Below are 23,776 nucleotides of genomic sequence, written 5' to 3' on the forward strand. Positions count from 1 at the left end.
TGACATTAGTCACACAGATAAGGTCCTGTATGGGGTGCCACTACTATGAGCAGTTCTGCATCTTATCCCGGACACCATATAAGCCTATGAACACTCTTCTATCTATTGACTCTCATTCATTGAACACATACAGAATCATCTGGCTATAGGCCTATACACTTATTTCTAGAAGGATGTACAAGCTCTCCAAATACAACCAAAGAGACAAAACATCTGTTTTTTAGATCTTGTTTTTATTTAGGAACATCTTCAATATTACATCATATAACAAAAAAAAATTTTTTTTTTTTTTTAAATTTTTCCTAAATAGCACATAGACAGAATTGCCGAAACGGCTTTACATAGTTATTAACCCTTCCCCTGCTGGACGTGTAGAGGAAACGGTTAAATGGGTACCAGGCCTGGTTACTTACTTTCTGCAACAAAATTTTCAAAAAAATAAAAATAAAAAATTTGCAGAAAACAAACTCAAGACTTTACTCGAAAAAACAGTACGACATAGAAATGGAAAGTGCTGTCAATTTACATTGAGATCCGGTGCAAGCGAAGGAAAAGAGGGGGGGTAAAAATATATTCATATATCTATATATATCTATGTACCTTTCTGATAACAAGCAAGAACTCATGCGAACCTCAGAATGTGTGATGTATAAAGGTCCATGTACCTTCAATACCCAGGACACGAGATCATTTCAGATCGATCCTGCGGATCAATGGATCCGTTATACCGACAGTAGATTCATTTCAGGTGCAATATAAGGGGAAAAAAATTACTTTGGTTATATGGACTGTATAGATTGGCCTTATTTTTTATATATAGGTGACACCTCTGATGCTGTAACGTATAGGACCGATACTGGTGCACCGCCACTTCAAGCACCCCCCCCCCCCCATTGAAGGAAGGACCCTATCCATACCATGAGAAGAGCATATAACTTGTGGCCACAAGACATCAAGATGCAACTAATAATGATAAATATGATTGCGTTGCAACCAACACGTTACGCAACAGTCGTCAGAAATCCAAATATTGGATTTCGGAGCTACCGCCGTTCAGATTTTGGCAGTGTGACATCGTGATTGTAAGGCCACAAGACATGTCTGACTACAAAGTGCCGATAAATTGTTGTCTGTTTCCTAGGGCAACCACATATTTTTTGAAGACAGTTGTGATTAGAGAAATAGATCTTGAAAGATCTAAAAATTTGGAAAAAATAACAGTAAAACATGTAAAAATGTTAATCAAAAATTACTCATAGACAACAATTTACCACTTCTAATAAATCCAACCTCTTACTAGACCCCTCTCTACTACGCAATGGATTTTTTTTTTTCGAGCCCCCAACATTCCTGAACATTTTTTTTTTCTATGGTCAAGTAGGCGGTGCCAGACTGACTGTTCAAGAACAGAACTGCCCACCTGACATATTGGGACAGATGTATCTTAAGTCTTATAATGTTCACCGCTTTCTTTCTTCTTCTTCTTTTTTGAGCACTTCTGCTCTTTGATGAGCTGATTTCCTATAGATAAATTGTGCAAATTTTTGTGCAATTTCTGTAAATTGTGATTTTTTTTTTTGGGTGTAACCTATTAAAAACAGCTTCCTACACCATTGGGGACGGGATTGTATTTGCACATTTTTTTGCACCAGGTATAGTTCAAGGATGAATTAGGCCTAAAACAGGAGAACCCGTGCACCACGAAAGGTTGAACAAAAAATTGTAGCAAAAAATGCTTAAAAAAACCCCCATAAAATTCAGAGGCATTCCATTGGGTGCCGAAGTTAAAATGAATTATTTATCAGGAATATGGGGGGGGCTAGAGAAAAATTTCAATTGAAATCACAAAGAGTTGGAGTTGGTAGAGGTCGGGGAGGGGATGGACCTCTTCAAAGTTTTTCGATAAGTTTTCACAATTTTGGAAATCTTATAAATTATGTGTAGGGGGAAACAAGGGCCATGGCAGGTAAATATCTAGCCGTGGCCAATAACGTGGTCCAACCTATAAGATTGAATTTTCAATTCGTTCTAGTAGTCAAGTCAAGTGACAGATAAACTTTTTTGTTTTGATAAGAGAGCGATCCATACATATCGTGTATGGAGAATTATTATTACGCTGAGGACGCTTACTCGACAAAGCAGAACATTCTGCCCCGTTTACAGGCAGAAGGAAACATATGTATCTATATTTAAAAAAAAAAGCAACCAACCAATCAAACCTACCAAACAGCCTAAAGGAATATATAAGATATAGCGCAATATTTCAGTCACGTCATATATAACATTCTGTTGCCCCTATTATAAATAGTAAAAATACTGATGTGAGACGAACAATTCTGAAATAAATGTATATATATATCCATATATACTGTACCTTATTTTAATTAGGTACCAATTTAAAAAAAAAAAAACTCCAGGTCCCGACATTTGAGGCTTAATTTCCCCCCCCCAGTGTTGCCTGTTTTTAGAGACCCTTTACTCGAATATTACCTATTTTTTTCAGTAATTTAGCATCTGAAAAGCTAAAGTCCTTCCCATTTGCTCTTAAAAAATAGGATCTTCTGTAAAATAAAAAAAATTTACGCTGCTCATTTTATGACGACCTATAGTCGTAGTCAGAGAAACGTGGTTCCAAAATTGTAGATGTAGCCTGACCACGATGGTTGAGTATAGACCAAGCCATTTCAAAGGGAGAAGAAGTAGACTTCCTCAAGAACTCATCCTCTTACTCGTGACTCTGTCCATCATGGGTTTTTAGAATATTTTGGGGTGTTGTCAGAGTACCTTTAGGGTAGGTATTGTCCAGTAATCCCATGTCAGTGTATAAACACTGGAAAAAGGCCCAAAACCATGTGTCATGGTCAGGAGACAGTCCAGAGACAGTCCTCTAGGGCGTGTCACCGTTGCCCGTTGCTTTCTATGGGGAGCATGGCCTGGTGTAGATTTCTGTTGTGTTTGGTGTCCATTGTGTCATGATCTTCCGTATAGCTATCAGGACTTGGTGCTCCATCTAAAGAACTCCCACAGCTGGAATTTGGAGACAGCATATCTTGAAGGAGATCTTGCTGGACGATACCATTATCTTTATTTATTTTGCCCCTTTGGTTGCCTTCTTCTTCTTGGTCATCGAGAAGTTTAGCAAGGAAGTTGATGTATTTCATAGCCAGGCGTAAAATTTCGTTCTTGCTCAGTTTCTTATCTGGTGGGTGAGTTGGGATCAGTTTGCGGAGTTCGGCAAAAGCTCCATTCACATTTTGCTGTCTCCATCGTTCCCGGCTGTTTGTGAAGATTCTACGGACCACCTTTGTATGCGGACCTCCTGAAAAGAGGATACAATAGGATTACCAACCACAACAAGGATACATTGGTATAAGCTAACAAAATGTTGAACTTTGAAAAATAAATTTGGCTACTTCTTAAACACTTTAGTGTTTAATATGCAAATTTAATATGCAAATTAGGCTCTCTACTGTCAAAGGGGAGGTCATGGGTGGAGACAATCAGGCTCAGCTCCTCTGACAGTAGAGATCTTAATAATAATAACAATGATAATGATCTGAGAATGTTGTTGGCTAGAAGAGACCTAAACTCTCTGCTGCTCGAGGCAATCTAATAGTACGGCGCCCCCCTCCACACCGTGCTGTAGAAATATATCCTTGTTTTTATAGTAGGTGGGTTCTCCATGTAGTATCTTATGCCCATACTGAGATTGGGTGTGAAGAGACCCAATGTCAGGTCCAGCTTTGTAGCACGTCATTGCAGCTCTATTGCAGGCGGTGCTGCCTGAGGCCAGAGCCTCAACTCGCCTCATGATTGGTGCAGCCCATCAGTTAGAGAGCAGATTCCAGCTTTGCCAAGATCAGATTAAAGAATGAAAAGATTAGATTTGCATTGGATGAAGGTGGTGATTTTTATATTAGTAAAACAGAAGCCTCCAAATTGGGTAAATCCTAGATTTTTTTAGAGCAATGTTAATACGATAATATTTATAGTGATTCCATCTATACTCAGCACAGAATTCAAAATGTTATTTTATCCTATTTATTTGCTCTAAAGATTTTAATAATGGTTTCCTCATGTGGGCAGGAGATGCCACCTGTGCCCATCACGGCTCCTGGAATGGAATGGGAAAGGTCTAGAGGCCTTTGGAATCAGCAGAATTTTAGGAACTTAGTGCAAATTCTGCTGTAAAATATTATAGCAGTCATAGGACTTACCTTCCGTGACCTCCACTTCATACGGCCCTGTCCGTCTCTTGACCCTTGCGTTATTATTGTACATTGGGAAGGTTTCCGTATCACCATAGTAACCGCTGCGGAGAAAGCAACGCATTTATTGGTTACATGTATGTTACCATACTATATATTACTATACATAGAGATAATAACGATCAAGATTTTTTTGGAAAATCATAACAAATTGTCTTTAAGTATTTTAATCTGTTGATAAAAATGGATAAGTTAAGGGAAAGAAACGGGTAAATGTCATGTTATGGGCAAGTATACATGTATAGGGTAAAGTATATGGGCAAATTTTAGAGAATTTCTTTTTGTATTCCTAGTAAATTTAGCATTCGTTATCATTGTATGTTTGGCAAAAGGCTGTAAAGCAAAAAATATCAACTAACATTGATGTAAACATTGGGATGAATCTTAGATTTCTAACATTTTATATATTTATATACATATAGATATATATATATATATATATAGTATAAAGAAAGCGGGCAGCACTCCGTTGTAGTGCTTGAGAAAGGCTCTTGCAGAGCCGAAACGTCGCTGTCACAGTTGCTCACTATGGAATAAAGACACTTTTTTACTTTTATCTACAACGGAGTGCTGCCCGCTTTCTTTATACTATTACTGGAGGACCTGAGGCCCGGTCCTGGGATGCCTGCACCCAATTCTCTTTTTCTCTGAAGGTTTGTGCTGCTTGGACTTTCTTTTTGTATATATATATATATATATATATATATATATATATATATACACACATATATATATATTACTGATAACACAGCATTAAATGGGACTCGCATACTCATTAAGATATATAATTAAAAGTCTATAATATATAAATAAAATCCCAATATAATTCTTTAGCATTGACATATACAAATTGAGAGAGAAAGTAATTGAAATTATCGTGAAAAAAAATTTTATATATCTATATATATATATATATATCTAGAGAATTACATAAATATATTTTATATTATATAATATTGAAGAGGATTAAATTAAAAAAAAATATATACAGGCAGTCCCCGGGTTACGTACAAGATAGGGTCTGGAGGTTTGTTCTTAAGTTGAATTTGTATGTAAGTCGAAACTGTATATTTTATCATTGTAGATCCAGACAAAAAAAAATTTGGCCCCAGTGACAATTGGAGTTTAAACATTTTTTGCTGTAATGGGACCAAAGATTATCAATAAAGCTTCATTACAGACACCTTACAGCTGATCATTGCAATCTGGGACTATAGTAAAGCATTCAGAAAGCTTCCCCAGAGGTCAGAGGGGTCTGTCTGTAACTATGGGTTGTCTGTAAGTCGGGTGTCCTTAAGTAGGGGACCGCCTGTATAGACAAAAACTCACTCTCCATGACTTTTTTTTTTATATATATATACAGGTAGTTACATAGGTTCCCTGGGTTTGTACTTAAGTTGAATTTGTATGTAAGTCGGAACTGTATATTTTATAATTGTAGCTCCAGATGAAAAAAAATGGAGTTTCAAAATTTTTTGCTGTAATTGGACTAAGGATTATCAATAAAGCTTCATTACAGACACCTTACAGCTGATCATTGCAGCCTGGGACTATAGTAACATCCAGAGACTTCACCAGAGGTCACAGGGGGCAGAGGGGTCCGTCTGTAACTAGGGGTCGTCTGTAAGTGGGGTGTCCTTAAGTAGAGGACCGCCTGTACATATATATTTTAAACTAGCTACCAATGAGTACCTGTGATGGGTTATTGTGTTGAATATTATGTGATCAGGGCCCTCAGTCCTATTGTTCCATATGACTCTTTGTACTCTGTAATGTAATATTTTGTTTGTATATGTCCCCTTTGATTTGTACAGCTCTACAGAATATGATGGCACCATATAAATAAGGATTATTATGATTAATATTATGATGACATTATCATTGACGTGTATATTGCTGAATACAGATATGAAATACCCTGCTTAAATTTTCAGATACTTGTTATACTTGTTATTTTTAGAGCGAAAAAGGAAGATTTAGAGGAAGTAATAGAACGATTCATTAAAGAGATGACAAGGAATAGGAAACAGAACAGGAAATGGATCCAGTTAGGACAAGGTAGGGAGGAACAGGCAGGATCTTTATGGGATCGTGTAGATGTATAGAATATGGGAAGTGTAAACAATTGTATAAACTGCAATGATACAGAATCAGATATCACTTGGTTATGTTATCACACACTATCTCTAGGGTCACACTGTACACAAGTTACACGTGGACGTATAATAGTGACCCTATTATAGATCATGTAACATGGAGCCATACGTTATTATATTCAGATGACCATAATCTTCTATATTGATCTTTTTCATGAGAATTTTGTAAGTTCAGATCAGTCTTTGCACTGACACAACATCTACTCCCTATCCATAGCATAGACATAGCAGATGGAATATGCAGGGGGTCCCCTACTTAAGAACACCCGACTTACAGATGACCCCTAGTTACAGACGGACCTCTGGATGTTGGTAACTTACTGTACTTTAGCCTTAGGCTACAATAATCAGCTGTAACAGTTATCACAGGAGTCTGTAATGAAGCTTTAGTGTTATTCCTGGTTCTTATGACAACCCAACAGTTTTAAAATCCAATTGTCACAGAGGCCAAAAAAAATTTGGCTGGGGTTATAATTATAAAATATACAGTTCCGACTTACATACAAATCCAACTTAAGAACAAACCTACAGAACCTGTCTTGTACATAACCCAGGGACAGCCTGTACCTCCTAATATGTAAGTATAAGGGGTCAGAGGTAAGAGTCAGACCTGAGGCCTGGTTCTGGATGGTCACATCGATAGACGTCAGATTTATAAACAGCACATGGGAGGTGAAGGGTCTGGTACATGTTGTGCAATGAGAACATTCAATGTGCCCTGGGAGAGATACATCATTGTGATCCTTCCAGCTAAGAAGTGAACGAGGGTCTGGATAGTATAATTATTATAGGTATATTATAAGGCCATAAGATCACATTGGCAAGTCGGGGGTCCTTTTTTGTAGTCAGTACTGGGGCACTCCCCCCCCCTCCCCCTCCCACCACCCATGTAAATGAAAGCGAACATCAGTGATACAACCCGTAAAGATGTCATTAGGACTGGATGCGTTGGTTTTGGGCAGGATGTGTTGAGATTTGATGTGGGTTTGGTGGTTTTGGGTTTTGTGTTGTGAGCACCTTACCAGGACGACCTATCAGCAAGTCCTAGAGCCGTAATATAGGAGATTAATCAATACCAGCGCAAAAGAAAGATTACGCAGTTGCCCCCCGCAACCGGATTCCATTTATCTTTCGCCACATTCCGGTGAGATGCTATGGACAACTCCTGCGCTTCTGCTTTGCACCAATTTTGATCAATTCAACCTCATTCAAGGAGAAATACATTTGCATTTATGAGATTTAGAATCCTCAGAATGATACAATGTAATAAAGTAAGTAAATCTGGAGTATAATAAGAACTACTAAATGACTGGGGGTGAAAATGGAGATGAATTTATGACTAGAGGATATGTCACAATGTATGCAAGGGAAAAGTGGAGCAGTTACTTATAGTGACCAGGTATGGAATCATATCATAGGTTTCTATTAGCAACTGCTACATTTCCCCCCATTGTGATTGCAGGTAAGAGATCTATAGGTCCCACTACAATATAATACAGCAAGTGGCCCCTTTAATGTTACCCAGGACTACAAGTCCCAGTATGACTGCCACTCAGCCCCATCAGCAGAAACAGAATATTTCTTATTATTAAGAATGTAAATGTATAGTGAGGCAGGATACCCCAGGGGTTCAGGGAACTGACTGCTGCACTGGGATAATACAGATAGATGGTTCCCTCTATATAGCTGATGCCTCACTATTAGGGTCTGCACTAGGGCTCTGGACACATATAGGTTATGCTTTGCCTCTTATATGTCCTATATGGTAAACTAGGACTGATGCTTTGTGAAAGGGTTGATGCTGTTGAGCTAAAAATATAGGTGAAGATGCAAGCGCTAAAGCGAAGTGTGATGCTCTGCGGGCAAAATGCTCTGCAGCCTCTCATCTCATGCATTTAAGCTGAATTCAGATGAAAAGCACTGAGAAAATGATTTATTGGAATGCAGAAAGGAAGAGGAAAATGACTGTAGAGAAGGGATGAACATGACATTAGAGGGATGGGCAGGAGCAGTGGGTGGTGCATAGTGTCAGATCCTACAGGTGATACAAGCATAGCTGTATATAGCTGTATATAGGTGTATATAGCTGTACATATCTGTATATAGGTGTACATATCTGTATACAGATGTATATAGCTGTACATACATGTATATAAATGTATATAGCTGTACATATCTGTTTTTATATGTACATAGCTGTATATAGATCTACATAGCTGTATGTAGATGTATATAGCTGTACATAGCTGTATATGTCTGTATATAGATGTATATAGATGTACATATCTGTACATAGATGTATATATCTGTACACAGCTGTATATAGATGTATAAACCTGTATATAGATGTATTTTGCCCCCACCCCCACCCCCACCTTGCAATACCCTAATACCCTCTGAGAGGCTACAGGTGTGACACGTGCATAGCTGTATATAGCTGTATACTGCATCATCTAATAACCTAACACCCTCATACAAGATATATGATATAACTATTACTAACCTGTTTCCAGGGGTCAGAGGTTACAGGTGAGACATGTCCATAGCTGTATATAACTTATACTGCATCACCTAATATCCTAATATAATACATTACATGATATACATTATAACCATTACTAACCTGTTTCCAGGGGTCAGAGGTTACAGGTGAGACATGTCCATAGCTATATATAACTTATACTGACTGCATCACCTAATATCCTAATAAAATACATTACAAGATATACATTACTACCATTACTAACCTGTTTCCAGGGGTCAGAGGTTGGCTCAATCCATACAACATGGCTCTGCCAGCTGCTTGCAAGGGGAGATTAGCTGGAGGGCTCAGCTGCACCATTCGGGCTTCAGGGGCTTGCTCAGTTTGGGGTCCGGTCAGTTGAATAGGGGGTCTGCAGAGCTCTGTGGTTGCAGTGAGAGAGGGTCCAGTGACTGCTATAGGGGTCCTGCACAGCTCTGTAGTGGCAGTCAGGGGGGTTGTGCAGAGCTCTGTGGCTGGAGTCAGGGGGGCTCTGCACAGCTCTGTGGTTGCATTCAGAGGGGCTCTGCAGAGCTCTGTAGTTGCCGGCAGGGGGGCTCTGCACAGCTCTGTGGTTGGGGTTAGAGGGGCTCTGCACAGCTCTGTGGTCCTCAGGCTTTGTAGTCTCAGTTCCTGCTCTCTGGCCTTTATATTGGTGGATCCCTCCCCCCTCCTGAGCAGCTCAATCACTGGCACAGCTCTAGGGGGGGAGCAGGGGGCCGCCCCCTCATTCACCCCACTCTGCTGCACTGCACTGGAGCTCTCCGCCTCTGCTACATCTCTGCCAGGGGATGCCACATCCTCAGAGTCTCCCATATCGGTGCCCAACCTCTCCATCATCTTCAGGGACAGTGCAGGAGGAGGAGGACAGGACTCATGCCACCACTGCCACCTCCCACTGGAAACCTACCTGCAGATATACAGAGAGGCATCCACAGATCAGAGCAATAATACCATATACATAACCTGCAAATATACATAGAAACATCTGCAGATAGAAAAGCAACGATCTCATAGATATATCAATGCAACAATATCATAGACATAACCTGCAAATATATATAGAAACATCTGAAGATAGAAAAGCAATGATATCATAGATATAGCAGAGCCACAATATCATAGACATAACCTGCAAATATACATAGAAACATCTACATATAGAAAAGCAATGATATCATAGATATAGCAGAGCCCCAATATCATAGACATACCCTGCAAATATACATAGAAACATCTGAAGATAGAAAAGCAATGACATAGATATATCCTGCAGACAAACATAAAAACATCCATATATAAGATGTATCATGTTATATGGACATAAACCAGCTATAATAACCCATAAAAACACACAAGGAAAGATCTGCATATAGAAAAGCAAGTATATCATACATATATCCTATAGACATGTATATAAAAATATTCATAGATCAGAGCAACAATATCATAGACATAACCTACAACTATATATAGAAACATCTACATATAGAAAAGCAATGATATCATAGATATATCCTATATACATGTATAGAAATATCCATAGATCAGAGCAATAATACCATAGACATAACCTGTAGACATATACATGAATGAGAGCAATAATATAGACACATCATACAGATATACACATACATATCTAGAGATCAGAGCAATAATATCCCAGCTATCATAACCTGCAGACATACATAGAAACATCTACATATATAAGAGCAATAATACCGATATATCCTGCAGACATACATAAAAACATCCATGCATCATGTTATATGGACCTAAACCAGCTATAATAACCTGCAGACATACACAGAAACATCTATAGTTCAGAGGCATCACATCATAGCATAGATACATATCTATATATAAGAGAAATCATGTCATAGATATAACCCAACTACAATAACCTGCAGTGATACATAGAAACATACACATATATAAGAGCAATCATATTATTATAATGATCTTGCAGCAGACATCTCTAGCCCTAGAAATAACATGTACATGTATACATCGTGTATATCATTCACATGTACATGGATCCAATATGTGAAAGAAAAAAACTACAACACCCAGCATCTCCTTTATAACAGGTGTAGTAGCACAGATCAGAGACCCCTACTATAGCCAAAAGACTACTGAAAATTGCCCAAAAAAATATAATCATTATGGCCAAAATTCAAAATAGCAACACACCATGGATACATAATACTGCAAATATACTAAATATATATATATATATATATATATATATATATATATATATATATATATAGTAAGGTTTTTTAAATTGAAATGTATTTATTTGTTAATTCTCATCTATCAATTCGTTTATCTTCATTATGGATACAAGTGTATGTATTTATATTTATAATTATCACTTCTGTAGCTGTGATGCTGCCATGTTTTCTGGGACTTGTAGTCTCTGATCACGAGTCTATTGTGTGTGTTGATGGATTTTGTTATGAACTGATTATTACAAAATGTATCACAAAGCAGAAACTTCACCTCTCTCATCCTTATAGAGGGCCAGGATAATACAATTAGTAAAGATAAAAAAAAAACAAAGGCTGCAGGATAATAATAATGGGGGCTCTACCTGCAGGGGGCAGTAGAGGATATGGGAGCAGAAGGTTTGTCACATCATGGGGGTTGTCATCTCTTTCAAGGCAAGGGTTAAACCGCTGACGAAAAATGAGGGGTGTTTTGGAATAAAAAAGGATTTCATATATATTTATATATATTTCTATCATTTTTCTCATGATCAATATTTCTGTTATTAGTTATTTTATTGTTATTACTATTTTATCATTGTAAATATTATTGTTCATTTTATTGTTGATGTAATGTTAATATTATATATAGTGATATACTGTAATTTTGTAATATACATAGACATCTTATATAATAATATATGGTATATTGTCATTTTTTTTTTCTGATAATAAGAAAAAATTACAGCCTCATTAATGCTCCACGATTCATTGAAACAAGTGAATCTGACAAACTGAATGAGTACAAGAATAAAATGCTGTTGGTTATTGTTATTTCTTATTAATACAAATTATTGATACTAATTGATACTAATAAAATAATAATAATAATAATAATAATATAACAATAATATAATTATTTTAATAGTAGTAGTAGTCGTTTTATTATTATTATTTTTATTATTAATAAATAATAATAATTAGACAAATCTTCATTCCTGTTCTCTATTATATTTTGTGATCTAATTCAGGAAAATAGCAGGGACATAAGCTGATGGTAGTGGCTGGCAGGCAGGGCCCCTCTACTTCTGTACCAGACTGTCATTAGCTTCTAGTTGTAGTATTTTTTTTTTGTTAAATAATCATTTACTATAATGCATTTTTCTGTATATTTATGTGTGGCCTTTAGTAAAAAAAAACTAGCTATAAAATCACACATAGATATGTGATATAAAACACTACATTGTTGCAGCCCATGATGTGATACAATGTACATTACACAGTCACACTATATTGTAATCTGCAGTGAATGGCTACATATTAGCTATTGTATAATGCTGCTGTCATTACGGCTCATTACATTAACATCCATTTATAATTCCCTGATCATATACTGGGATGTGTGTGATATATGGTAAGAATTTGTTACATTTTTGCATTTGGTGTTTGCAGCCCAACACCATCTCTTCTGCTTCTCTCCATCTGGTTACTGTTCTTTCTTTCTTTCTATTTTCCTGGCAGATTATCTCACAATCCGATCATCTCTCCTCCGAGCAAATTAGTAATAATGATATCCATGACGTTGGGCAGCGAATGGTTAACCCATGAAGACACACCCTTTATTGTCTGCACCCTATACAATAGTATAGTGATAGTGTATCCCAAATATATCGTTATTATAGTATTAGTGGTAGTAGTATCAGTAGTAGTAGTAGTAGTAGTAGTAGTAGTAGATATGATACTGTAGACATTTTTGTAATAATATAAGGTGTATTGATAGATGTAGGAAAGCTGACTGTAAAAATAATCCTATTCATGACTGTTTTCCTTATTATTAACCTTATTTTGAGCAGATTTCATGATTTTCATCCAGTGCTGTATTTCTGCCCCCCATAAGCAGAAGGACAGATGGAGGTGTCTGTGTTATGGGGTGATCACTGTGTCTCCTTGTGTTTTATAGTCCAGTGTAATGATATACATGATCTGTGCTCTGCTATTTCCCCCCTAGTCACATCTTTAGCCCAAATACTAATACATCAGTACATACTATACACATATAATATAATACAGTAACTATATAATGATAACAGTAATACATATAATAACATGCCAACTACAACACTGTCTTTTACTACTACTACAGCAATATTACATCATAATATATAATAGTAATACATCACTACACAATACTGGGCTACTACAATACTTCCATTTTCTATAGTTATATTAGTACACAGTTACTATATAATGATAACAATATAAGATATTTTAATGTGCCTACTACAGTTATAATATTACACCATCACATATAATAATAACACATCCCTACACAATACTGGGGACTACAATGCATCCATCTACTGTAGTTATATTATTACACAGTCACTATATAATGATCATGTTATTATATTATTATATTATAAAAACACTGAACCATAATAATAGGATTATATTAACACACAGGACTACTACTGCCATCGTGCACAGTGACTACTACTGCCATCGTGCACTACTACTGCCTGCTGCTATACTCTCAGCTACTACAGTTATAACAATACACAATATACATGTTAACAATGGTTATAATTAGAATAAAGCCTCAATACGCAGCAATGTGACTGCTACAATAATGTCTTTATGTGTATTACAGCTGTAATAATACACCATAAATATAATATTAATAATCTACACATCAGTACACAATGCTATGTGGACTACAATATACTGCCCTCTACTGCAGCTCTAACAATGCACAATAACCATATAATACTGCACAGCCCTGTGCCTACTGCTGATACAATAATCTCTCCTACTACAACCATTAGAGATGCAGAATTTTTACAACTGGGGCACACGATACATTAGTAATAATAATCAGTATTAATTCTACCAAAATGAAAGATGTATATTATGACTATAAACATATAGATATATTATACAGCATAACAGTATGTGATAATATAATATATATTAATAGATCTACTATTGTCTGCTGCAACAATAGTATAACATAACCTCTATAATGCTAACAATAGCAACATCATAACCATAATAATAAAAAATATTCCACAGCATAGTTCCTATTACTAACAACTACAACTGCATCACTACATCGTAATAATTGCAGAAAAAGAGCAGATCTATAACACTACTAAAAAAAACGATAATAATTTAACAATAATTGTGTTAATTAAAAAAAAAAATAACATAAACTAAAAATAAAATTCAAATAAAATAAACATTTTATTGAACAATATTATTAACGCTTTTCTAATAATACAAAAAGGTATATTATTATATAGTAGCTCTTTCCTTTATGCACATATATATATATATATATATATATATATATATACACATGTGTGTGTAAAAATATACATTTTAATACATCTGTTTATATTATCGTCTTATTTTTAATGTAGCAACGCGTTAAAAAAAATAACATAAAATAAATAATAAAAATAAATATATAGATATATATATGAAATGGGAAAATTATATTTTCATATATGTCATATTATACATGATATTTCATGAAACAATATCATCGTGTCCAGATGACATCATATGTAACAGCGAAATCTACAGAACGATACATTGTATCAATACCATAATGACGCCCGACATCGCATTGCTGGATCGTAGATCGCCGCTTCTAACGATCTTTGACAATTTGCTACAATCATTAGATGTAACAGCAATTCATGTATTTTTTTTAGCCCCTTCCCCTAAAAATACAAGTGTGGGGGGAATAAGGGACAATTTACAAAGAATAAATCCGTGTGATAATAAGACATAGAAGGATGTGGCTGTATACAGAGTATATGTGGAGGATATAGATAGTGTATATATGTGTATGGTTATGGAGTAGCACCCCAGATGTGATCAACCCCCCCCCCCCCATACCTGTGTCCCCCCCACCCCCATCATAGCATTATTCCTCAATGTGTTCTCCATGTTAGCAGTCTGATAAGGTACAGCAGCCCCCCCATACACACATCTAATAAAGCAGCCCCCCCTCCAGATGTCTGGGGTGACCCCCTGCCCCCCAGCATGCACTCACCGCCTGCCTTCCAGGGGTAGCAGTGAGTGTGGCCGCCATGTTGTGGCCTGTCCTGCAGTCCTGGGGTGTAGTGAGGGGAGTAGCTGCTGCTGCTGGTTGTGCAGTCGTTTCCTATTTAGTATGGAGAGAGGAACACTAGAGCAATGTGTCCAGGAGAGATAAGCCCTGGCAGCAGGGGCCAGCCTGCCCTGATAAGCCCCCAGCCCATTACTTATCACATCACTCATTTTTATTATTATTATTATTATTATTATTATGGGCCCATTTTATCCAAAGGAGGAGGGAAAATGTGTAGCTGAAGGAGGATATATATATATATATATATATATATATATATATATATATAGGGGGAGGAGATCACTCTGCAGCACCAGTCATTATTATTATTAGAATCCTGAGTAATATTTAGTAAATATGGGAACAATCCCCCCCCCCATCCATCATCGGCAGGTTAATGGCTCATCAGTCCAATATACTGGCTTTATAGGAGAGTATAGGAGATATATATATATATATATATATATATATATATATATATATATATATATATATGTTTATAAAAAGTGTATATACCATAAAATAAATGTATAGAGGGGGAAGAGATCACCAGTCACTGTAATACTCACCAACCCAATCATTGTTATTATTAGAATCCTGAGTAATATTTAGTAAATATGGGAACAATTCCCCCCCCCCCCCCATCCATCATCGGCAGGTTAATGGCTCATCAGTCCAATATACGGGCTTTATAGGAGAGTATAGGAGATATATATATGTTTATAAAAAGTGTATATACCATAAAATAAATGTATAGAGGGGGAAGAGATCACCAGTCACTGTAATACTCACCAACCCAATCATTGTTATTATTAGAAAGCTGAGTAATATTTAGTAAATATGGGAACCCCCCCCCCCCCCACATCCATCATCTGCTGCAGGTTGGTGGATAATTAGTCCAATATAATGGCTTTATAGGAGAGTATAGGATATATATATATACAGGACTGACAAAGTAACCTCTATAAATGATCCATGCACAACATATAGTAACCACCAAATGGCACCATACGTAATACATAGATTATTTTATGGAATTGTATTTGAAGATACTCCCAGTATCCATATAACATTTCTGGGATCTGTTGTCATATGTAGATAATAATACATAAATATATCATAAATGTAAATAACAAATAAAGGAATCCTACCATCAAAATCAATCATCTATTGACACTTACTCATAGAACTGTGGTAATCTTCTTATATTTGTCATCCATGACCTCCTTCTTTCTAAAATCAACTTTTGATTGGGGGGGATGGGGGGGTGTAGCTTCACATTCTGTATTCTCACAGAGGTGGGAATTGCGGGGTGGGAGTTTTTTTCTGCACAGTGTAACAGTCTGTGAAGCCACAGCATGGAGGGGCTCTGATAACACCTCCAGAGCCCGTCGGGCTCATTAGCATAATTTTATAAGTTGTTTTAAGTTGTTTGCAGACCCCTTTAAAAGTACTGTATGACTTTTAAAATTATGCTAATGAGCCAGACCCCTTCAAAAGTACAGTGTGACTTTTATAATTATGCTAATGAGCACTCGGATGGGGGGGGGGGTTGTTACCACAGCCCTTCCATGCTGTAGTTTCACGGGCTGTTACAAGCTGTGTTCATGCAGCACTTTCCCCCTTCTCTCCATCTACTATAATGTCACCCAGTGGGAGGGGAAAGTGCTCCTGCACTGTGTTAATGCCAGTGAAACTACAGCACAGAGAGGCTCTGGTAACATCCCCCAGAGTCATTCTTGCTCATTAGAATAATTGTAAAAGTTGATTTTAGAAGGAAGGAGGCCGTGGGTAACAAATATAACAAGATTACCACCGTGCCGGTGCCTGGATCGGTGAGTAAGTGTCCCTGGTTTATCATGATGGATATTGATGGTAGATTTCCTTTAATTAACATTTTCCTGTAGTATCCAAATAATCCAACCATACTGTGGCCAATAATTAACAGAAGAATGTAGCAGCAAAATAAAATGACAATATATTTAAGTAACACCACTGGGTAGTATACACATAATGGCACCATACTGTGTCCAATAAACAATAGTATCCAAATAATGGTACAATATGGTGTCTAATATAACTAATAGTACCATATAGTACTAATAATAGCATCATACTGTGCACACTGATAAATGGTACAATGCTGTAGTCAAACAATACAACCATATGGTGCTCAAGTAAAACTACCATGTAATATGCAAATAATACCACTATAATGGTCCAATAATCAACAGTACAGTATAGGAGCCAAGCAAAGCAACCATATAGTGCTCAAGTAACAGTACCATGTAGTATCTAAATAATGGCACCATACAGTGTTCAATAATTAACAGTACTATGTAGTATCCAAACAAAACAACCATATAGTGCTTAAGTAACAATACCTTGAAGAATCCTATTAATGGCTCCATACGGTGTCCAATAATTAATGGTACCATATAGTATCCAGCACAACAACCATAAAAATACGGTAACAATACTGTGTAATAATGGCTCCATATTGTGTCTAATAATTGAAAGTCAGTACCACACAGCAGCCAAACAAATCCACCATAAAGTGGACACATAATAATACCATCTAGCATTAAATTAATGGCACCATACTGGGTCCAAAACTTCCAGTACCATGCACTACCCAAACAAAACCACCAATATAGTGTCTAAGTACCAAGCAATACCCAAATAAATTCACAATACACTGGCCAAGTTACCATACCTTGTATTTACTAAATAATACCGCCATATAGTGCCGAAGGCAAATGTAATGACTTCAATGTAAAAATGATACTGCCATATAGTGGAATAATTACTGTACAAGGCAGCACACATTATACTTCTATACAGTGCCCCAGGACCGGATTATAGGGGGGACGCACAGGGCACGCACCCCGGGGCCCCCACCACCTTGCCCTTGAAGGAGCCCCCACCAAACAGTGTATTGGGTTCCAGGATCCTCGGTCCGAATCCCGACGATGTGCCCTGAATCAGTCTATGGCAGAGGGAGGGAACAATTCCTGGCCATAGGCTAAGACAGGAAAACTGGCACACAAGCCGTTAGATAGATAGATAGATAGATAGATAGGAGATATTGGGGGTCATTTATCTTGGGGTATTTGGGCTATTTTTGCACCTTTTTCCAGCAGTTCTGCAGAGTTCTCCTGTTTTGCTCCTAATTTGTCTTTGTATTTCTCCCGCTTCCAGATGTTTGGCGCCTTATTTAACATTGATTTGCGTCTATATGGGCGCCAATAATTGCATAATAACACGCCAGTCCAGACCATGTTTAGAGAAGGCAATGGTAAGATTTGCGTAACAAAATTGCACAAAAAACTTAAATTTGCCCAAGACGAATTTTAAAAAAAGCCTCACAAAAGGCACAAAAAGAGCCCAGAGAAGGGGGAAAAAAGATAAATGACCCCCCTTGTACCATATTCTGGATGACTATAACCTCGCTGTAGTGATGTCATCAGGACAATCTCCTCCTGTATCCCCCATAATATGACAATGTAGGAGAATGGTCATTGTTTAGGCAGGAACTTGTCAATGGAGAATAAGCGATTAACCCTACAGCTGCTGGATACAAGGAGGCGGATTCATGGAAAATCAATTTTGGAGCATTTTGTCAAATATTACATCTGACTCATCAGGTTTCAAAAATATTTCTCTCCAGCTATTGAAAGACTACAACCCCCAGCATGCATAGACTACAACTCCCAGCATGCATAGACTACAATTCCCAGCATGCATAGACTACAACCCCCAGCATGCACCTGACTTCTAGCTATGCACTAGCCTGGATGCTTCATCGTATTCTATAGTCCCTTGTATTTGGAAATCAGGGTTGACCTAATCTTGGGGATTCTGTCTGTGTGATCTTATATCTTATCCGCTCATGACCCCTTTAAAATTTTACTTTGTGTATTCCATTTCCATTGTTCCCTTCCGATGTATTTCTGCTGCCCGGGGCTCCCAATGATCAGATATAATCTGAGGGATTGTGCCAGCAAGTGTTTAATTTCCCTGCAGAGCCCCTACAGGAGATATGAAGTACTGCATGGTGCGCATTGAAATGTGTGATGCTGGGTCCTCCACAGAGAGGGGCCCCTTATAGCCAGGCAGGTGTCATGAATAACAGACTTCCTTATAGTAAAGGAATATACTAGATATATGACAAATTCCGGATCTCTGTTATGGATGGAAAACCCTTCTAATTCTAGAATTTCCTACTGGGGTTTATGGAAATGGGATTTTTATACTACACAATCCCTTTAAGGGATCCTGTTTCGTGACTATTGGGGAGTCTCTCTCCCTGAATACTAATTCTGCATATAATTGTAGATTATATTAGACACCATATAGCGATATCCATCCATGTGCAATGTTCCTGCTATCAGGAATGGATCATGGAAAACCTCCGCAGGGAAGAAATATGGAGGAATTAGTGACCTCCCTGAGATAGGGACGAGGACATCCCCCCTGTAGGTGACACTCATGTCAGGACGGCAGGAGGTGTTAATGTCTCGTATCTCCAGCTGCAAAGCAGGAAACATTCCAGGAAACAGGAAGGAGTTGGGAGCCGGAGTCTGCAATGAAGGGTCCTACAAACGCCAGAAACTTTTATATTTCCTTCTTATGACTGACCCCATAACCTTCTCTAGGACAGGGATTACTGAATGTCTCTGTGCTCCATGGCTGGTGCCTCATCCAGATAGAGCGAGGGGGATTTAGAGAGAATTGGGCAAGACCCCCTTAATCCCCATTCCTAAAGACTATTACAACCAATGCCCCATTACTATATACAGGCAGTCCCCGGGTTACATACAAGATAGGTTCTGTAGGTTTGTTCTTAAGTTGAGTTTGTATGCAAGTCGGAACCGTATACTTTATTATTGTAATCCCAGTTTTAAAAAAAATTTCGGTCTCTGTGACAATTGGATTTAAAAAATGTTGGGTTGTCATAAGAACCAGGATTATCACTAAAGCTTCATTACAAGAAAATTTTGGACTCCAGTCACACTGTATAGGTTGCAGGGAGTTTTTTATTGATACAAACTATTATACGTGACGTTTCGGTCAACAATAGACCTTTATCAAACTCAGTCTGTAAAGTGGAATCAGTAAAGGGAGGTATGCTTGTAGCAATGTAGCGCTGCCCAGAAGGAATAGTAGTGGAGTGTAGCGCCACACTCCACTAAGCGGCACAGACCGCTATTCCTTCTGGGCAGCGCTACATTGCTACAAGCATACCTCCCTTTACTGATTCCACTTTACAGACTGAGTTTGATAAAGGTCTATTGTTGACCGAAACGTCACGTATAATAGTTTGTATCAATAAAAAACTCCCTGCAACCTATACAGTGTGACTGGAGTCCAAAATTTTCTTACACTATATGGGATTGGGACCCTCTCCAGTGCACCTGCATCGAATACTTGATTAAGTGTGCAGCCAAAATCCAATTTTTAAAGCTTCATTACAGACGCCTGTGATAACTGTTACAGCTGATTATTGTAGCCTAAGGGTAAAGTACAGTAAATTACCAAAATCCAGAGCTCTGTTTGTAACTAGGGGTCGTATGTAAGTCAGGTGTTCTTAAGTAGGGGACTGCCTGTACTATGATCCCGCTGGGCCCCACATGTATAGACCATTAGCACTTGTTCTACCAGACCTTAAAGAGAACCTGCCATGACCCTAAACCAACTACAGGTCCTTGTGGACAGGGCCGGCGCTGTCACTGGGTATACCCGGGCCCAGAACTGCTGGGGGGCCCCACATATGGCTGTACATAAGGAATCCATGCAGGTGAGTGGGGCTGTATCTAATGCATCCATAGGGGGTGAGGGCTTTATATAAAATAACCATGAGGGGGCTGCTGGGATGATAAATTAGGGAATATTTTAGGGAACAGGAGACTGTTTTAATTTCTGAATTTTTAATGCCGCCATGTGAGTTCACTGCAAAGGGGCCCACGGAGGCTCTGTCACCCAGTGGCCTACTGATACCTGGAGCCAACCCTGCTTGTTGACCTGTGGTATAGGGTCTCAAATCGATCTGTATGAGGTCTGTACATGGAGAAAAAATGTAAAAACAAAATGAAACAAAAACTTTTTACTTACCTAGATGAGGAACATCGGACTCACATTGGAGGTCCAGCGCCTCCCCTCGCGATGCACCAAGTGAAGCCGAGATAACGTGTACTGTGCCGCAAAGATGAAGGGAACAAGGGGAGTATAAAGTTGTTTTTTTTTACTGATTTGGGATTAAAGCAGTGGTCCATAAGGACCTGTGGGGGGTTTAGAGTCCCAAATTGCCCCGACAGGTTCCCTTTAAAGTAAATCTACCATCACAATAAATCAGGGACACTTACTGTCTGCCAGGCTACAATACAGTAACATTGGATCATATGAGCCCCATTGGGGACAGGGACTGATGTGACAAGTTCTGTGCAGCACTGCGTAATCTGTGTGCGCTATATAAACAAAGAATTATTATTATTATTTGCTATGAGCAAAATTTTAAAAAAAGTTAAATGTTAAATCACCCCCTTTCCATAGAACACATATAAATACAAACAGTAAAAATCATAAACACGATAGGGATCGCCACGTCCCAAAATGCCCGATCTATAGAATTTTAAGAGAGATTATTCCCGGCCATGAACATCGTAACAGAAAATAGCGCATGTCAGAATCGACAATTTTTCGCCATTTTTCCCCCCATTTGCAAGTTCTGTGCAGCGCTGCGTAATCTGTGTGCGCTATACAAATAAAGGAATTACAGGCCGTCCCCGACACCAGACTTACAGACCACCCATAGTTACAGACAGACCCTTCTTCCCACTATGACCTCTGGTGAAGCTCTCTGGATGTTACTATAGTCCCAGACTGCAATGATCAGCTGTAAGGTGTCTGTAATGAAGCTTTATTGATAATCCTTGGTCCCATTACAGCAAAAAATTTTGAAACTCCGATTGTCACTGGGACAAAAATTTTTTTGTCTGGAGCTACAATGATAAAATATACAGTTTCGACTTACATACAAATTCAACTTAAGAACAAACCTATGGACCCTACCTTGTATGTATCCCGGGTACTGCCTGTATTATTATGATCTATGAATATTTGAATAAAAGATGATCAAACAGTCCTATAGGTCCCAAATTTATATCAATTAACGGTGGCTCAGTGGGTAGCACTTCTGCCTTGCAGCACTGGCGTATTGGGTTTGAATCCCATCCAGGTCAACATCTACAAAGAGATCGTATGTTCTCTCCGTGATTGTGTGGGTTTCCTGAAGGTCCTCCGGTTTCCTCCCACACTGAAAAAACATCCTGGTAGGGTGATTAGATTGTGAGCCCCATGGACAGGGACTGATTTGACATGCTATGTGCAGCGCTGCGTTATCTGTGTGCGCTATATAAATAAAGAACTATTATTATATCAGCTGGTACTTCAAAAAAATGACACTTACATAAGTCCGGACACCAAAGTGTGCAAAAGGTATTGGCCTCAGAATTTGAAAAAATGACAAATATTTTTTCCAAAAGGATTAAAATTTCTTAAAACCTAATAAAACCTGTATAAATGTGGTCTCCCTGGGATCGTATCAACCCAAAGAATAAAGGTAAGGTGTCATTTAGAGCGCTGAATAAAACTCTTTTTCTTTTGTCAATTTCACAGCATTTTGAATTTTTTTTTCCAGCTTTCAAGTACATTCTATGGAATATTAAACTGTGCCACCAAAAAAATACAATATGTCCTGCAAATAACAAGCCCTCACGCATCTCTGTAAACAGTAAAAAATTAAGTTCTTGCTTGTGGAATGAGGGGAGTAACAAACAGAAACGCCATAAACGAAATAGGTCCGAGTCCTGTAAGGGTTAAAGTCATTAATATAAAGAGAAAACAATGAAACCTCTGTGAAAAGACCGGTCAAAATGGCACTGAAAGTGGTCCTTTAGGAAGGTGGTCTTCTCTCCGGAGCCGTCATTTAGAGCGATTATGAATATTTAATAAGGAAGAAGACGGTCAAAAGTAAGTCCCAGTCCCGTCTTACAGAAGGAGGAGGCAGTAACTCAATGTATAATACACGTAATGCCCCTATAATACCCACATATCAGGTTCTGTTTGCAGCTCCGCCCCCTTGTACATTTGCAGCCTGATTTGCATATAAAAACATGATTAGATCTGGAGTGCTTAATCAGGTGAGTATCTGCTACTAATGAAGGCGCCAACAATAACTATTACTATATACTCTTTTGTGTGAAAAATCAACTGATCACCTAAAAAAAAAAAAAAAATCTCCTCCAAAGTCATGTGGCAATGAGCAGAAAAGAGTCGGATTTTGCCTGAGACGAGCCAAGTTTAGAGGCTGTAGGGGGAGCAGCACTTCAGATGCCTCAAACAGGTGCGAATTCGATTTGATCTGCAGCTTGCCCTCCCCGTATGCATTATGAATAGGACTGTATGCTCACTGGTTGTCTTTGTTCTTGTGTGATGTTTGT

The 23,776-nt window shown here is 38.0% G+C and overlaps 1 protein-coding gene across 2 annotated transcripts; it reads right to left on the reverse strand.

The window, feature by feature from the left end:
• Positions 1 to 214: 214 nt before the first annotated feature.
• TAL1 (TAL bHLH transcription factor 1, erythroid differentiation factor) lies at positions 215 to 15,332 on the reverse strand. 2 transcript variants are annotated; one of them, XM_072127081.1, is made up of 4 exons: positions 15,219 to 15,332; positions 9,172 to 9,855; positions 4,218 to 4,312; positions 215 to 3,319 (listed from the first exon to the last, which is right to left on the reverse strand). In XM_072127081.1, the coding sequence occupies exons 2-4, from the start codon at positions 9,783 to 9,785 to the stop codon at positions 2,898 to 2,900; spliced, it is 1,131 nt and encodes a 376-aa protein (XP_071983182.1). In that variant the 5' UTR covers positions 9,786 to 9,855; positions 15,219 to 15,332; the 3' UTR covers positions 215 to 2,897. The 2 variants fall into 2 exon arrangements, with proteins under 2 accessions (XP_071983182.1, XP_071983183.1); XM_072127082.1 differs by lacking the exons at positions 9,172 to 9,855; positions 15,219 to 15,332 and adding an exon at positions 8,928 to 8,943.
• Between the last annotated feature and the right edge of the window lie 8,444 nt (positions 15,333 to 23,776).

This window comes from Engystomops pustulosus, chromosome 10 (genome assembly GCF_040894005.1).
Source record: "Engystomops pustulosus chromosome 10, aEngPut4.maternal, whole genome shotgun sequence".
Taxonomy (NCBI): domain Eukaryota; kingdom Metazoa; phylum Chordata; class Amphibia; order Anura; family Leptodactylidae; genus Engystomops; species Engystomops pustulosus.

Excerpts from the sequence above, each read along its gene's own strand:
- TAL1 (XM_072127081.1), bottom strand. The coding sequence starts at position 9,785 with ATGATGGAGAGGTTGGGCACCGATATGGGAGACTCTGAGGATGTGGCA. Across the intron at positions 4,313-9,171 it reads CCTCTGACCCCTGGAAACAG|CGGTTACTATGGTGATACGG; the intron begins GTTAGTAATGGT and ends CTTTCTCCGCAG. Across the intron at positions 3,320-4,217 it reads TGAAGTGGAGGTCACGGAAG|GAGGTCCGCATACAAAGGTG; the intron begins GTAAGTCCTATG and ends TCCTCTTTTCAG.